This window comes from Meleagris gallopavo, chromosome 7 (assembly GCF_000146605.3).
Source record: "Meleagris gallopavo isolate NT-WF06-2002-E0010 breed Aviagen turkey brand Nicholas breeding stock chromosome 7, Turkey_5.1, whole genome shotgun sequence".
Classification (NCBI taxonomy): Eukaryota; Metazoa; Chordata; class Aves; order Galliformes; family Phasianidae; genus Meleagris; species Meleagris gallopavo.
The window spans coordinates 17808890-17825962 of NC_015017.2; the positions used below are offsets into that span (position 1 = coordinate 17808890).

General features: G+C 57.2%; 1 protein-coding gene and 1 non-coding gene across 2 annotated transcripts; both read right to left on the reverse strand.

Annotated features, from left to right (window-relative positions):
- Positions 1 to 6428: 6428 nt before the first annotated feature.
- Positions 6429 to 15736, reverse strand: WNT10A (Wnt family member 10A). The gene is made up of 3 exons (XM_019617367.2): positions 15232 to 15736; positions 10196 to 10572; positions 6429 to 7116 (listed from the first exon to the last, which is right to left on the reverse strand). The coding sequence occupies exons 1-3, from the start codon at positions 15719 to 15721 to the stop codon at positions 6649 to 6651; spliced, it is 1335 nt and encodes a 444-aa protein (XP_019472912.2). The 5' UTR covers positions 15722 to 15736; the 3' UTR covers positions 6429 to 6648.
- TRNAV-GAC lies at positions 9216 to 9288 on the reverse strand. The gene has a single exon. It is a non-coding gene; the product is annotated as a tRNA-Val (tRNA).
- Positions 15737 to 17073: the final 1337 nt, after the last annotated feature.

Here is a 17073-nt window from a genome sequence, read left to right on the forward strand (position 1 = left end):
CGCTCACGCAGTGTGCTGCTTGGCTGAGGGATGCTGCGGTCCGTGGTCAGCGCCAACACGCCAGCCTGGGGCTTCACAGAGGCTGTGGCTGCAAAGAGAGGTGCCACATGGAAAGGGTATCACCACAGAGGGACGGGGAGGAGCTGAGTCACAAAATCCTAAGGAGTTCCAACTGCTGACTGGTGGCATCCCATCATGGGTACCCAGCATGGGCAAGGATATATCGGGAGGACATGGCTGGAGTCGGCACTAGGAGGAAAGCAATACTGGCACAGAGTAACTGGAAGCGCTGGGACTGTCTCCTGAAAGGCTGTCACCTCCATTGACTCAAACCCCAGCAGTACTGCAAGCTCCCCAATTGCTGGCTGAATGCACTCCATCGTTCTCATTGCTGGGAACATGCCTTTAGGATGCCTCCAGGTATATATTCCTGGATTGAAGCTGCAAGTGAGCAGAGAGCCTGGGGCCTCTTGGGACAATATGCTCATGATCTGGTGCAAATGGTATGAATTAACAGTGGCAGAGGGCTGCAGACTGTCACATCCAGCAGGATCCTGCAACAGCAGTGAGCTGTGGGTGGGCAGCAGGAATGCAGGTTGCATGGGTGTTTGTCGCATGGATGTGTCCCCATGGTTGTGACAAGCATGCTGTCCATGGTGCCCAGACACTTTTATATGCCACAAGCAGAGGCAAGTTACCCTGCACTGCTATTTGTGTTGCTCTGTCCTAGTGCTGCCACACACACCTGCTTTCTGCTCCTACCTCAGTGCCCCCATGGAAATTCATTCAAGCAGAGATGCTAAGTCTGGAGGAACCCAGTGAGGCCACCCAGCCCAGCCTGTTGGTTTGTGCCAGGCCAGTGAAACCCATTTGCCAGGGAGAAAAGGAGCATTCCCCCAGTGAGGCCACGCATTATGTGCAGGGTGTGATGGGGAAGAGGGCTGTGGGCTTGAGGAGCTCACCATTCCCAGCAGGGGTGGGAGGGTGAAATGGGATGAGTTCTGCTGCAGCACCACCGCCCAGGCTTGATGGGGCGTGTGCTCCCGCGCCACCCGAACACGCCTTGGGTGCCTCCAACCGCCTGGGACAGGTATTCGTGGTCCAGTGGAGCATGCCCTATCATGCCTCTGTGCCATGGCACTCCAAGCACCTCCCCTCCCTGCAGCTGCAGAGCATTCAACTGGGGAGGGCTGGCTACCCGTGGCCACCCCCTGCTCCATGGGTGCTGTGCTCATCCCTCCCATGGCATACCTCTTCACCACTGACAGCTGGCAGTGATATCAGGACTCCTATGCAAGTATGGGGAGCGCCCAGGAAGCTGCACGCTTCTTTTCATGTGCATGGAGCCAATGGTTGTGTGAGACTCCATGACAGGTGCAGAGCATGTAGGGATGGTGTATTAGGGTCAGGCAGGACCTCGGTGCCCCACAGCATGTCCCTTTTTTTGCTGGAGGATGGAGATTCTGCAGAAAGCCAGTGCACTTCCAGAGGTACTCAAGTAGATGGGGGTTGTTGGGATCTCCATGGAGAGGTGATACCCATGGAGCTGAGATGACAGAGCTCTGAGAGAGGCTTTGGAAGGAAAGGGTCCTACTGAGAGTGCAATTCTCTCAAGGGGCTCAGGGGAGATATGCTGCCAGGCATCCATCTGCTTTTGTCTTGAAGAAGGGAAGAGTGCAGAGGTAGGAGGGCAGAGGTGGGTTCTGGTGCTCCCCATGCCCAAGGTCCCCTCTAGATGAGCCCACTCAAATCACACAGGCACACAAAGAGGGTTGGCACAGCAAATCTTAGACAAAGAAAACAGACTGCCGCAGGAATGAACTCTGTTGCCCTGCATGCCCCAAACTGGAAAGCTCTTCATCTCTAAGGAGACACATCCTCACTGCCTGCAGTGTTCAACGGGAGGCTGTCCAGCAGCACCATCCCTTCATACAACTAAGTGCCCCACTCCAGTGGCCTGAACTGGGCACAGAGAATGGAGATATCCCAGATCATGAATTTACTGGGAGGGCTGCTTCCACAAAATAAGTGACCCAGTGGGATGGGTGCTAGCTTTGTCTGTTAAGTCCTGCCAAGCCTGGTGGCCTGGAGGTGCATTCCAGCACTCAATGAAGAGAGAGGGACAGAGCACATGTGGCTGCCACAGCCACACCTATGCCCTGGGATGCCTCTGTGGGGCCTCTATGGGGCCATGAGTGATGGCGCATCCCACCTGCTTGACATGTGCGTAACCACCTTGGAGCACTGCCTGTCAGGATGCTCCCTAGGGCAGAAGACAACACCCCTGCGGCTGGCCCCAAACCCAGTGGGATGCACACTGGGGTGCCCTCAGACCCTGCACACGCCAAACTTCGCAGGCGATGGTTAAGTCATGTGTTTTGTGTTGGTTTCTCCCCCTCCTGGAAAGTCCCTCTGTGCGGAGCAGTGGGGCTGAGCCGACCGCACACAGCTGCGGGCCACCACATGAGAGGAGGCAGCTCCCCGGGGATTACAGAGCCCCGGGAGCCCCAGGGAGTAGGCAGGAGCACCCGTGCCGTCGCTCTTTCATCTCTCCCCTGCCTCACTCCTCCTTTCATGTCTGCCTCTTTGGACATGCTCTCTTTTTCTCCACCGCCTTTGCTCTCTTTGCACTTGGCCTCTTTCCCCTGCCTTCCCCCCACTCCTTCCCTGTTCACCTGGCTGTGCTGGCTGCCTCTGCACCTCTTCCGTGTCCTCCCTCCTGGACCCTATACTTTCATCCCCCAGCTGCAGCCACCTGCTCCCACCTCCCCAGCACTGGCTGCCCGCTCCTGTGCCAGTTCTGCCCCGTGTGATCTCCGTCTCCATCTCCAAACTCTCTCACTTTGCCACAGTGGGAAGGATGGCAGTGGCACAAGTGGAGTCCCCCCTGGTGTTCTCCATCCATATCAGAAGAGCTTTTCTCTCTTCTCCCATCTGTCCTTGCAGGGCTACCCCCTTTCCATGTGTGCCCCACATTGTCACATCCTCTTGCCCCTTCCATCTGCTTCATGGAAGGAGGGCACTGGGGATTGTGGGGGACCCTGACATTCTTCCTTGTCCCTGGCACCTGCCTTCCTCTTCTTCAACTCCAGATGGTAGACCAAGAAAACCCAGTGTTGTCCAAGCAAGGCAAATCTCTGGTCAACAGATAAGAAAAAGAAGAAGGTGCCTTATTCTCAAGGGTCACAGGTCTGTGCTGGAGACTGTTGTGTTCTTCTGGCGTTGGATGATGGGATGTACAAGACTGAAAGCATTTTGGTCCAGATCTCCCCACAACCATGGGACGGGGAGCACATAACAAGGTGGTGCGTTGCATAGAGCACTGCCTTTGAGTCCACAAACTGCCCGTGTTGTGAACATGTGACACAGCCCTATGTCCCAGGCTACTCTGTCACGATCTTGCGCCATGAGCACTGAGTGTGGCTGACGTACTCCCCAGGCAATAGGGGCAGTAGAGTCAGGCAGCTGCTGGCCTCCCAGGTCACTCAACCAGAGTATTTGTGCTGGGCATGCCACCTGCTCTCACCTTGCAGGCAATGTCACCAGAACGCCATGCAAGGGGGTGGCTGGACCTGGAGCGGTGAGCACAGGGCTCCTGGGTTCTTCTCCTGAGCCAGCAGCTGCCTTGCTGTAGGTACTTTGCCTTGCCAAGCAGGTCAACTAGGGCCTAAGTTTTTTTTTTTGGGGGGGGGGTGGGGGGGTCGGTTCGACGGAGTTGGCTGGTGCCAAGCACGACATGTTGGGGCTGAACTCCAGGAAAGCCTCGGAGCACTTCTCTGCAGCTCAAGTTGCAGCAGGGTGCCAGCCAGGCTCTCAGGAGAGTTCTCAGACTGTGGCCACCTGCCTCCCACCCAGAGAGCTTGCTGGGGGCGAGCTGTCCAGAGCAAGGCAAGGAAGGAGCTACTCCCCTCAGAACAGCAGACTAGCAGCCAAGATTTATTCTCTGGTTGCTTCCATAGCTCTGGTGAGGGTTGGCAGCCCAGCATGCTCTGTCTGCCAGCAGCAGGTGCTGGTGTCCCTGCTTATGCCACCTCAGTGAGGGGATGAGATGGTGCAGGGGTGCCAGAGAGCCATTGCATCGTGGCTCTGCTTCATGTAGGCTCTGCTGGGAGCAGCAATGGAATTTCGATGGGGCTGGGCGTTCCCACGTAGTGATTCCCCCAGGCAGGATCTGGCTGTGATGACTGTTCTGTGCAGGGAATAAATACCAGAGGAGTTACTCACGACTCACTGGGGCATGATGTAGCAACTCCTCGCTGGTTCCCCCCACCCTCCAGCCAAAGTTCCTCCTGTGATCTCCTGGGGAAAGTCCCAGCCCCCCCATTCTCTCCTGCCACCCCCCAAGACCTTCCCCACCCTTGTTGGAGCTTTCCAGAATTAGGAGACATGCTGGGGTTTGGGGAGAGAGGAAAAGATCAGCGCAGCCTGCCATACTGCCCCCATAGCTCTTGCATGCTTTGTCTGGCAATGGCACAAAGCCAAGCTCTGAGATAGCATCAGCATGGGGTACCCACACCTGGGCAGCCACACATCCAGCTCCAGACCTGGCAGAAGTGCAGAGTGATCAGCTCAGGTCTCTCGATTGCCTTGGTGGTGGTCATGCTAAGGTCAGGTTTCCCATTGCTCTCCACAGTTGCCATGGACAAGAAGTGAGATTTACTTTCAGTTTGTTTAAAGGCGCTGAAAGGCTTTCCTGCTCCTGGAAATGGGGAGTTCAAACTCTGAGAAAGCCACCAGCCTTTGCATGACTCCAGCAAATCTAGCCAGCTGATGGTCCTTCTGCAGCAATGATCCCTGTGGGTGGAGGAATCTCCATAATACATACAACACTGGGTAAGTTCCACCTGTTCATATAGTTGGTTGGGAACAGTCCCTCCGTGCAACTGCGAGGAAATTTGACTCTTTGGTGGGACTGGGATCAATCCTATCTGCCAGCCAAGAATGAAGCAAATCAGGCAGAGGGACATGGGAAGAGCCCCCAGTGACAAGCCAACCACACTGAGTTCCCCAAGTCAAGAGAGGATTGCATTTCTGTCCTGGAGAAGGAGGAAGGCTGCACTCAACCTGAAAGAGGTAGGGTTTGAGATACACAGTGCCCAGGGAGCCCAGTCCTGCCTAGAAAATGGCTCTGGGGGCTCAATAGTTATCACGGGAAAGGAGATGTCCTGCAGGCTTCTTGTGTGGTTGGAAGGATGGGCGCTTGGTGGATGGTTTACCAAATAGGGAAACACAGGGACACTGTCTTTGCAACCACAGGCTCTCTGAAGTCTTGCCTGTGGATCCCAGATGCACAGCAGGGGAAACTGCAAAGCAGATCCGGAGTGTTGGTATTGCACTGGGAGCTCATGGGATGGTCCCATGAGAAAAGGAGCTTCTTTTGTGATAAGGCAGCACATGCCTTGGAGCTACCTGCACCCCGAGCTGGGGGACGAGTTATGTCCTTGGGAGAATGGTCCACACCTGCAACCCCTCTCTGCATCTTTAAACACATCTTGTCCCATGACACACTTCATGCCCAGCCAGCAGCAGGGCTCAGGGTGCCTGCAGCAGCATTATGAAACAAGGACACAGGGCTCCTCCCTGCTGCACCCGGGGCATATGCTTCCTCCCAGCCTGGTATTTTCCCCCTCGATTTTTTTTCTATTTTTTTCCCCTTCATTTATTATTTTGCATAGCCTCAAGGGGCGCAAAGCTATGGGAGGAGCAGGGAAGCTATCAGCCGGGAGATACCAGCGGTGTGATTCAGCAGGCTGGATGAGTGCCCTCCCTGCCACTGCAGCGGGGTGCCAGCAGGAGGGATGGCTGCAAGTCTGCAGTGCCTCGATTCTGTCCCTGGCCCTGCCCCAGGCATCTCCCAGCAACACGGGGGCAGTAGCAGGGCTATGGGGCCATTATCGGGGATTTCCATGGCTGGATGGAGTCCAGCGTGTGCCCAGACAGCTCCCAGGGCTGTGATGCCAGCAGGGCACTGTGGGGGGCAGTCCTGAGGGCCCCAATCATTCTGTTGGCACACGCAGGAGCAAAGCCCTGGACAGGAGGAAGAGCATTCAGCACTGTCTCCAATCCACTTTTATTCACAATCAGGAAATAACTTACCATACAATAACACAGGCACGCACAGCACAGCCCCGGGCACCCTCCCCTCTGGCATGCCCTGCACTACAAGAGGCAAGACCCATCTGGGGGGCTGTGCCCCTTCCATCCCATAGGATGTTCCATCCCAGGGATGCTCCGTCTCCATCCCATGGAATGCTTCCATCTCCATCCCAGGAATGCTCCATCTCCATCCCACTTGGTGCGCAGCCCTGCACACAGCCAGAGGAGCCTGTGTGCGATGCCGGTGCGTCCCCCTGCCCTCCCACCCCGTGCCCCGCCATTCCCATCCCCACCCCACCCCATCCCCAGCCGCCCACCCTGTCGCCCCCCCGAGCCGGTGCTGGTGTCGGCAGTCTGTACAGCGTGGCTGTGCGCTCCCAGTGCTGCGGGGCTGGGTGGGCACAAGCAGCCCCCACCCTGGGTGACAATGACAAAGTGCTGGTTTCGGAGGGCCCTCGTGCTGAGCATCTCCGGAGCGGAGGGAAGCGGTGGATCCATCACTCCCCAGCGCCAGGGCGAGCTCGTCCCTGGCACCCTGGGGCGAGCGGGCAGCTACTTGCAGACGCTGACCCACTCGGTGATGCGGCACTCCTCGCACGCCACGAAGCAGCACCAGTGGAACTTGCAGTTGCAGCGCTCGCTGCGGGTTTGCCGCAGGATGTTGTGCCCCCGGCCGCAGCACAGGCTCTCGCAGTTGTCCATGCCTGGGCTGGTCTTGTTGCACAGGCGGCCTTGGGTGCCCAACGAGTCCAGCGCTGGCTCCCGCTCGCAGAAGTCAGGCGACTTCTCAAAGTAGACCAGCTCGCTGATGCCGGCGCGGCGGCGATGCCGTGCGTGGCCCGGCTCCAGCTGACCCGCATTGCGGTTGTGGGGCCGGATGAGAGTGGCCCCATAGAACCGGTCCTTAAGGAGGGATCCCACCAGGCGGAATTCGGGTGTCACCTGCCAGCAGGTCTTCAGCTGGCAGCTCCCTGAGGTGCCATGGCATTTGCACTTCCTCCTCATGTTGTCCATCACCACCTGCGGGGTGAATGGGAGGGCAGAGGGGTTAGCAGGGAAGATGTGGCATTTGGGGGATGGAGAAAGCAACACAGAGCTCCCTGGGGATGGGTGATGTGGGAGAACCATGTCACACCAAGAACTAAATTTCAAGCAGAAGCCAGAGATGCTCACAGTCTCGGCCTGTGATCTGGGGAGGCCGCTGCCGTGTGTCTGCTGCCACAAAAGTCAGCGCTCTAGGAAAAAACACTTATCAGGAAGAATGGTGATGCACTGGCACAGACTACCCAGGAAGGTGGTGGAGTCACTGTCCCTGGAGGTGCTGAAGAACCGTGGAGATGTGGCACTGAGGACATGGTTAGTGGGCACAGTGGGGATGGGTTGATGGTTGGACTAAATCATCTTAGTGGTCTTTTCCAACCTTGATGATTCTGTGATACTATACAGTTGTGTTGGTTGAGGAATGTGGCTAACCAAGGGACAAGGAGGACCACAGTGGCTATGCAAGGAGGAAGGGACAGTGCCAGCAGCCAGGGTCTGCATTCCAGACAGGGATGCTACTTTGGCCACTCCCAGGCAAACAGCTCATGCCCAGTAACCCATGGGCACAGAGCTGCTGCACACCTCAGATAGAAGCAGCTTGTGCCGCCTTATGGCTCCATAGGCTCAATAGGGATGGAACATCTCCTACTGCTACCTCAGGAACAGCGAGGAAGTTAGCAGGCCAGTCCCCATGCCCCACTCTGCACCCCTTGGCCCAGAAGTAACTACATAATAAGGGAAATTAGCTCCAAATTACAAAGCACAGAGAGATGGAAGGCACTTTGAAGCACTTTGCCACCAGCTTTGTCGTGGTTGGGAGGCAATTTCCTGCACCGCCTCAGCCTCAGTATGCGGAGAAAGAGTTTCCCTATGGGGCTGCCTGCCCCCAGCCCCAGCAAATCCCCCTCCCACGGGGACATCCCAACCCCTCTGGGTGTCCAACCCAGGCTGGGGCTGGCACACAGCATCCCACACATGCTAATAGGATCACATGCTTATGCTCCACAGGGGCTTGAGAGGACACGTGGCCCCATGTGAGGCCACATCTCATAATGTCCCAGCCATCCCTGCCCACCCTGGTGGTGTGCTAGGTGCACTGTCTGTTCCTGCTCCATCCCTGGGGGAGATGCATGCACAAGGAGTGCCTTGTTTTGGTAGGGGTGGGTATTTTTTGCAGCTTGTTTTCTTGTTTTTGAGTAAATCTCCCCGTTGCTAAGCACTTATGGTAATGAAGGTAGGTCAGGGAAACACGCCTGGAGCTCGGGGCACATGGCGTAGAGGTCTGGGCTGGGCTGGAGGTTGGCTTTCATCCTGCAGAGAGACCTGTCTCCTGCTGAGAACAGCCTCTGCCTCGCAGGCCATGAGCTGTGCCCATTCACTTGCCATGCCCTGGGTGTGCCAGCAGGGAACACCAGCTGCTTCTGCCATCCCGGGAACATGCTGTCATCACGATCCCTTCCCTTTCTTTCCATCCCCTTTCCCGTAGCTGAACCAGGAACACCCATATGTAAAGCTGCAGTCCTCACGGGGATGGAGCGTGGATGACCCACAATGGACCATCTAAGTCACCATGCCAGGCATCCCAAGCCCTGCACGGCAGCATCCCAATCTGCAGACAGCTGCTTCTCCCTCTGCATGGGGAGCAAAAGCCCACTGCACTTATGAGTCCCAGGAGCACCTCTGCCACCATCTCTCCATTGCACACCCCTACCCTGACCAGGTCCTTCTCCCAGCTCACAGACACCCGCGATCAGCACATGCCCAGACTCGCTGGTGCTTTCTTTCACACATTCCCAGCTCCTCCCAGACACGCTCATAAGAGCTTTATCGTAGCCCTTTGTTGTGAGGGTAATGGGTAGTTCCAGGCTGCCTTTCATCCTCTTGCTCTCTGATCTGGCGGGTTAGGAGGGCTTGCAGAGCCTCCTGCATGATATGGGCTCTTCAGTTTGCATAGGAAGCTCCAAAGCAACCAGTTGCCCTTGGGCTCCCTATGCAAGCTCAGGGCCATGATGACCAGTGCCCATGCGGCTTGGAGGATATACTGTGCTTCACTGCTGGATTTGAAAAAGGAATAGAGGTGTTTCTGCCTGGTTTTGAACCAGGGACCTTCCACGTGTCAGGCGAACGTGATAACCACTACACTACAGAAACCCACGTGCCACTGCCACCAACTGTGGCCTTCCGTGGCATTGTCATCTCCCCAGGCAGTGCAGGGTGTGAGTGGGGAGCCAGGCCTGTGCTGGCCCTCTCTACATGCAAAGAACTCTTGTGATGCACATGCTGAGCATCCTCAGTGGTGAAGATGCAGTGGTTAAGGCTGGTGCATGGAAAGGGACAGTGCTCTGCGTATGGTGACCAAGCACTGCTCAAGGGATCAGAGCTCAGTGTTCCCACCCCAGGAGAGGAGAAGACCGCAGAGCTGCTGCACCCAGCACTGCCACTCCTTCCTGGGGAATTCCCAGCAGAGTGCTCCTTATTTGTGCAGAAAGATATTCCTAGGAGTGAGGGCATGGCATGGCTTTGTGGAGGTCAGTGTGCAGAATCCATCCCCAAATAGTGCACTTGGCTAGATTCAGCCCCAGCAGGAGCTGTGGCACCCAGGGGCAGTGGCCAGGCATGGCATCACCATCCTGCTCCCATTCATGGCTCCCATGCACAGCTCCCACAATCATTACAACTTCATCTCCGAAGGGCCTGCACCCTCATTTCTCCAAAGTTCTGGAGCTGGGCACCCTGCCTGACCAATGCTGCCTCACTGTCTTCCCTTCCTTCATTCATTCAGCCCTCCTCTTCCTCTTCTTCCAGCTCCTGCCTTCTCCTGCCCACCTAGCTCATATCTCTGAAGCCACCAAGAAGTGTGCAAAAAGGCCATTGCCAGCCCTCTGCCACCTCCTGCTTGCACCTGGGGACAAGCAGACCCCACAGCCCAGATCCCTGAGGTGCTGTATGGTGTCTCTCCTGTCTGTGGGCATTTCCTCTGGCAGTGAGGATTGATGCCCAGGTTGGGAACTAGACCTGGGATTGCTGTCCCCGCCGTCATCACCCTAATGCCGCTCACCTGCCGCCCCACACGGTTGTTGTGCAGCCTCATGCGTGAGTGGATGTCCCTGTACGTTTCCCGAGAGTCGAGGAAATCCTTGGAAAACTTCTCCCCATAGTCCACGTCGGGGCTGCACCCGCCCCACTCCCAGGAGTCCTGGAGGCCGGGGGTCTCGGCCGGCATGTGCTCCATGTGCACACCGTGCACCATGCCTTTGCCGCGGTTCATGGCCTCCAGCTGGAGCCGGTGCAGCTTGCGGCGGAAAGCCTCCTCGTCGCCCCGTCGCTTCTGGTCACATCCACATGCCTGCAGCTTGCCGAGGGCGCAGGCATTGGAGACAGCGTGCACCACACCGGCGGCTGCGATGGCATAAGCGAAGGCGCTCTCCCGGAAACCTGCAAGGATGGAGAGAGCGGGGCTCAGGATGGGCTCATGGAGCACCAGCAGAACCCCTCTGGGTGTGCTCGTGGCCCATTCCTGAGCCCCAGCACTGGGAAGCAAGGATGGGATGCACCCCAAAGGATGGTCGCCTCCCTCCCAGCTGTGGAAATCTCTTAGAAATGTGATACAACGCTGGAAAAATTGCGCATCCCCACTTTTAGAACGTGCCGTGACCACACCACGCCCTGCCAGGGCAGGCAGCTGGTTGTCATTACACGCCGGGGAGTGAGGACGTCCGCACATGTCATTAGCTGCAGATGGGGCAGCCAGGGACAGGGACGCTGCCCAACATGTGCGCTCGTTTGCTGGTGATGCTCGCCAGCACGCATGCCTCCTCTGTGGTTCGTGGCCGACTGCTGAGCAAACGCTATAATCTTATTAAAGGGAAATGAAACGCATCTCGGAAACCTGCATTTAAAGTCGTGCTGCTCTTTTGTGTGCTAATTTGACACCGCTGCATTTAAAAAATTAACAAGGTGCTGCTTAAAAGCAACCAGAGCCTCTCCCAGCTTCTCTTCAGTGTCGGACAAGCTTGCTCTGAGCCAGTCCCTTCCAATGCACAAGTTGAACAACATTTTTCATCAGGCAGGTAATGGTGCAGCTCCCAGGGAGGCAGTGCTGGTAACACATACACATCTGAACAGCCCGTGCCCCTCTCCATCCCCCGGCCCCTCTGCCTCCTCCCCACTCTGTGCCCCTGCCTGCCCCTGCCCATGCCCAGCTCCTCCACCCAGCACCACACTCTCCACTCCAGCCTTGCCTTTCCGTTAGCCCCATTCTCAAGTTCCCCCCACCCAACTCACAATTTCTCATGCAGCATCTCCTTAAAATCCCTTCTGGAGACCAGACAGAAGCACTACCCCACCCATTTTGTCTACCAAGCCTGTCTCCTTGTTGGTGAAGAGGCTGAGTTGGTTCAGTGCCCTCCACAGCTGAGAAACCCGTGGGGTCGAACCCCAAGTCTTCTCCATCCCTTGCTGCCCTCCAGCCATGCAGGAGCTGATTGACGATGCTGAGGGGTCTCTGTCTCCAGAGCATCCATCCCCCAGGCCCTGGACAGTCAATGCTCTGGTCCCCAGGCAGCAGCAGAGCCAATATATTTCTGCATCCAGGATCATCTCATGGTCCTTGTTCTAAGAGCCCAGATGTGTCAGGAAAGCAGTGAGCAAGGTCGCTGAAGATGACAACCGCAGACACCACAATCTGGGCAAGGGAGGATTTTCCAGGAACCACAGCCAAGGTGGTGCGCATCAGCCCTTCAGAGGGAGGCTCTCCAGCTGCCCAAGCCATCTAAGACTCTGATGGTGACAAAGCCACCAGATCCCTCCAGGAACTGCAGAAGAGGCTGTAGCCATGGGAGAAGCAGGGAGAAGGGCTATGAGAAGCATTGCATCCTTCTGGGAAGAGAGAATGGAGGACAAGACCCTGACAGCACAACCAGGACCCAGCCTCCCATGTACTTAAAGGACTGTTGGGCACCCACTATGAGATCTTTCTTTCTGATATGCAAATGATGGGTCCAAAAGGTTCAGACCTGGGATGGGTCTCCATGTCAGATCTCGAAGTGGCTTCCTTAGCAGGGAAAACTCTCCATCATGGCTCTCTGCCTCTGGGCACCTCAGAGATGGGGGGCATTTAGTGGGACCCCAAGATGCACTCTGCCATGCACACAGCAGCTGCTCCATCTCTCAGGATGGTGTGGGACCAAGGACGTGGTCCCAGCCCAGAAGTGGCCATGGGCTCCATGGGTTCCTGGGGCAATGAGAGCTGGACGCTGTACACCATAAAACTCTTCCTAGCTCTTCTCCCACCACCTCCCACAAGAGCCGGCTGGTCCCGACATGCCGCCTCTCCCCCAGTCCCGCTCCCTCCCCCCCTCCCCTCTCCCTAATTAAACTGCAGGTGAACCTGCCAGGCTCTGGCCCCTCGCCAGCTGCTAAACGGCTCCCTGCAGATCGCGACTTGCCTCCCTGCACCTCCCAAGCGTGCCAGGGACAGCCTGGAGCCCTCGCTCCGAGCACGCAGCTCCCATCCGCCCATGGCACTGCCATCCAGGAGCCCCATGGGCTGCGGGGAGAAGAGATGCTGCCCATCGCCAAGGGCACTGATCATGCCCATCTCCTTGGGGGAAGATCCAGGGACTGTGGGCACCCACAGAGATGCGGCTGAGCAACCATAGCACCTGCACGTGCTTTAGGGCCAGGTGGGCAAAGTCCTCAGCTTGCTTGAGGGTAGCGAAAACCCAGCCAAGAGCCCAGCTGCAGCTGTGCCTGGCCAGGCACTGAGGTTTGCGGGCACTGGTACTTGGCTAGGGCTCTGCGTGGCCGGGCGCCGGGGTCCCAAGCTCTGAATGGCCATAACAGCACCTGCCTGCTGCACGCTGCCCGCGCCAAGTGCGGCTCACAGCTGGCTGTTCCCCAGCACCTGGCTCTCCCAGCCGGGCAGGGAGTTCTCCCCTCCTTGCTGGGTGAATCAGGTTTTGGATGGGCCCCACAGTCCCCTTGGCTCCTGGGTGTCTTTCCCGGGAGGACACAGGCCTCACCAAGCCTCCAAAGGCTGCAAAGGAAATCAGAGGGACACTGCGCTTCAGGACACTCAGGGTGTGGTTCCCACTTCTTTCAGAGCTGTAAATAGATAGGATTGGGATGAGCCAAGGGCACAGAGACATACTGGACCCCTCAGCACCTCTCAAGCAGCCTCTGCCCCACAGCCAGCAGTGCCAGTGTTGCACTGCACCATGGTTGTGTTGGCATGTGCAGGACCAGGATAAGAGTCACCTGCAGTGAAGCTTCTGGCATACACCCATGCATGGTGCAGCCCAGCCAACAGCCCCTGGGTATCAGGGACAATCCACGGCAGATCTCTGTACATCTGCCCCTGCTGGCCATCAGCATCCTTTTCCCCACTATTCCTGTCCAGAATAGGGTTCCCACCATGCCCAATGTGAAGCCTCCCTGCTCCTTCCCAGCTCCCATAGGCTTGCATCAAGTCTATGGGACAAGCCCTAGCTCTGTGGGATTGAACTGGGCTGGGTGTATGGTGCTGAGTGCTGGGGAGATGCGTGAGATGTGGGAGGACAGGGTGGAGCAGAGAGAAGCGGGGAGAGCAGGAGGAGAAGGCAGCTACAAATAATTTAAAGTGAGGTTCACGCACGGCTGAACTGATGGCAGAAGAAGTGGGAAAAGGAATGAAAGATTAAAGGGGTCTGTCACTTCAGGTTACAAACAACGATCCTTCGAGCGCGCTGCGTTCCCAGGCACGGCAGGGATGGGGCAGAGACCTGATCCCTGCAGACCAGATGCATTAATGCCTGCGGCATGGAGCCTGCACCCCTTGCTTCACCTCTCCTCCCAGCTGCGGGTGGGAGATGCACCCTACATCCCTGATCCAATGGCTGTTCCATTCCTGTGTGTCTCTGCAAGGCAGGGACCAAAGCTCCAGGTCCAGTACTGAGGGATCTGAGTGGGCTGGAAGCAGATCAGGGCATCAGCCTTGAGACTTGCTCTATGCCAAAATGGTTCTGAGCAACCACATAGGATGGTGCTCAAACCTCATCCTGCATCCCAAAGAGGTGCCCACCTCCCAGCATCCTTATCTCCATCCTTCTCCTGGATCACAGCAATGTGCTGGTAGCAGGAGACAGAAACATCTCCATGCCTCCACAAATGGTGTCCTGGGGCTGAGGACCTTGTGGTGCCTCTTTGCCACTTTTTGTTGGAGCTTCTCACCACCCTGGGGGGATGCTGGTGGCACCTCACCTGGGTGCAGGAGCTCAAGCCAGTGAACCTGTGTCTCTGCCTCCTGAGAAGAGCAGAAGCAAATGCATTCCTCTGAGACCTAGAAATACCATGATGCTTATCGGGGCTGCTGGTCTCCACCCTCCCTGCCAGGCCCTAACCTGGGCATTGCTCACTGAGGCACTGGCGCTGCCACCAGCACTGCCTTGGCCTCTCCCATCCATGGCATAGACCAACGAGTACCCTGCTGTGTGCTGAGCACCAGGCCCCATGCACAGCGAGAAGACACACCCAAGTCCTACAGAAGGTCCTCCCATCAGGCCACTACCCTGAGCTGCACCGTGCAGGCAGCAGAGCTCTCAGGGGAGCCTGCCTGTCCCCAGGTGATCCAACCTCCATGCCCCACAGTCCTACAGACAGAGAGCCCTCAGCTCTGGGCAGACAAGGCCAAGGCAGGACACCAAGATGATAGGCTCACAGACCTACATCTCATTGCTTCTGCTCGCCATGATGCACCAAAACATTGGTCCTGCAGAGGAGCGGGAGTGGGAGAGGACACTGAGTCCATCCACCGAACTGAATCCCAGAGTGAGGCATCCACCTACATCTATGGGGGGGGGAAGCTGGTAAGTTTTGGGCAGCTCAGGACAAGGGCAAGAAAGACACGTGGAGAAGAGCCCAGATGTGCTGCTGCTTGCTCTGCCAGACCTTCATGTTTCTTCATATCCCTGCCTTCACCTGCAGGATGCTGACCTGGCCCGGTCCCCTGGGCTACAGAGGAGATGTGGAGTGCCCACGGGGAGTCTATGAGGCTCCACATGAGAGCGGTTTCTGGGCAAAGGATGAGGAAAAGGAGAGAGTCCCTTTGGCCCTTACCTCTGCTGAAGATGATGCTCTCGTAGGGGATCTTGTTCTTGGTCTCGAGGCTGGAGCAGTTCCAGCGCTGGTCCCGGAACTGGTGCTGGCACTCGTGGATGGCGATCTGAATGCCCTGGATGGCTGAGGCCGTCACGTCAGGATGCCGCACGCACACCTCCAGCTGCCTCCGCGTCAGCCCCGGCAGGGTCAAGCACACCGTGTTGGCGTTCAGCACCGGCTCCGATGGCAGCTTCAGGCCCAGGATCTCATTGGAACAGGAGCTTGGGGGAAAAGGGAGTTGTGTGAGCTTGGGGCGAGCAAGGTGCTGAGAGCTTGGGGAGGGGGAAGACCTTGCGGGGGCACATGGGAGGGGAGATGCTCCTCTCCCCACACAGTGCCTGCTGCCTGCGAGTGACAGCAAATCAGCAAGCTGCAGGTTTTTCCTCAGGCTTGCCCATCCACAGAGACTCCAGAGCACAAGATCCATCCCAGGTCCAGCTCTGTCCATGCTGCACCCTGTATGGCACTGCTGGTTCTCACAAGGGAGGTGACCAGAGGGACCAGCCTTTTCCTGGCTGGGAAAATCAGAGCTGAGCCCCTGATGCATTACTCACAAACTTCCAGCAGTCATTCCAAACCCATCCATAGTCATATCCCAGCCCCACTGACCACGATGGCAGTCACTTCTTAGACCAGAAAGCACTGGCAGGTGGATGGGGACAAGGTAGTGGGGTGCAGGTACTTCTCCAAGCAGAGATGCTGTCTTGGGAGACAGAGAGGTGGATGAAGTGTGGGAGACAGGAGATGAGGGTGGTACGGCCAGCACAGGCAGATGTGGAGAATAAGATGGGTAGGACCCACAGTGTGCAAGCTGAGGACCTGCACAGCAGGAAGCGGGATGCCAAGGAGCATCCTGCACCTTGCACCAGGGTTCAGCACTTCTCCTCACTCAGGACAGCTCAGTCTCCAGGCAGGGATCCCTGTCCCCCAGAACAACCAGGAGTTGGGATCTTGGGAGGAGCAGGGTGTAGGAGCCCTTTGAAGCTCTTACAGAAGTGAGACTTGGAGAAGAATGCTGCAGGAAGGACTGCAGTTCCCACATGAAGCAGCCAGGCCCTGGGAAGGAGGGCTGCTCTCCCTCTGCTCCCTCAAGCCCTGCCAGGTGAGGGAGAGAAGCAGCACTGGAGGCAGAGGCTGACTCCCTCAGCCAAGGAGGAAGGGCTCAGCCTGGTGTCCCTGCAGAACTAAAGCTTGGTCAGGAGAAAAGGAGCTGTCAGCTTCAGGCTGCTGCTGTCTGCAGCTTCTCAAGTGTGTTTACACCCACCACTGCCATGGAGCGATCCATGGGTCTGCCCCACCACAAATCCACACTGACTCCAACAGGGAGATATAGGGCAGGTGAGAGCAGAGAGAAATGCAAGGGAGCACATCTGTCCATAGCACACAAGAAGGACCCTCTGCCCAGATCTAGCTCCCATTCACACTCCGTGGCTGACGCCAGATGTGAGCGCACCTGTGGCCAGCACCATCCCCAGGCCCAGCAGCTCCTTCCCCAAGCACAGCAAAGACCTTATCCCCTGTTTGTCCTGAGCCAGACCCAATGCCTGCCACCTTCATCCAGCAGCACCCCGGGGGACGGATAACGTTGTCACTCTCCCCATAGCACAGAGGGAAACTGAGGCAGGGGCCCTTCTGTAGGGCCTAGAGAGAGGAGGGCAGGTCCTGCTGCCTCTCGCTCCTCCCAGAGCTCATGGGACCCGCACGGGGCTGTCACTGTCACCGTCCCTAGGAGGACACAGCGCTCCCCCCAGCTCTCTCCCCCTTGAAATCAGGATTTAAACTTGATTTCACGGTGACAAG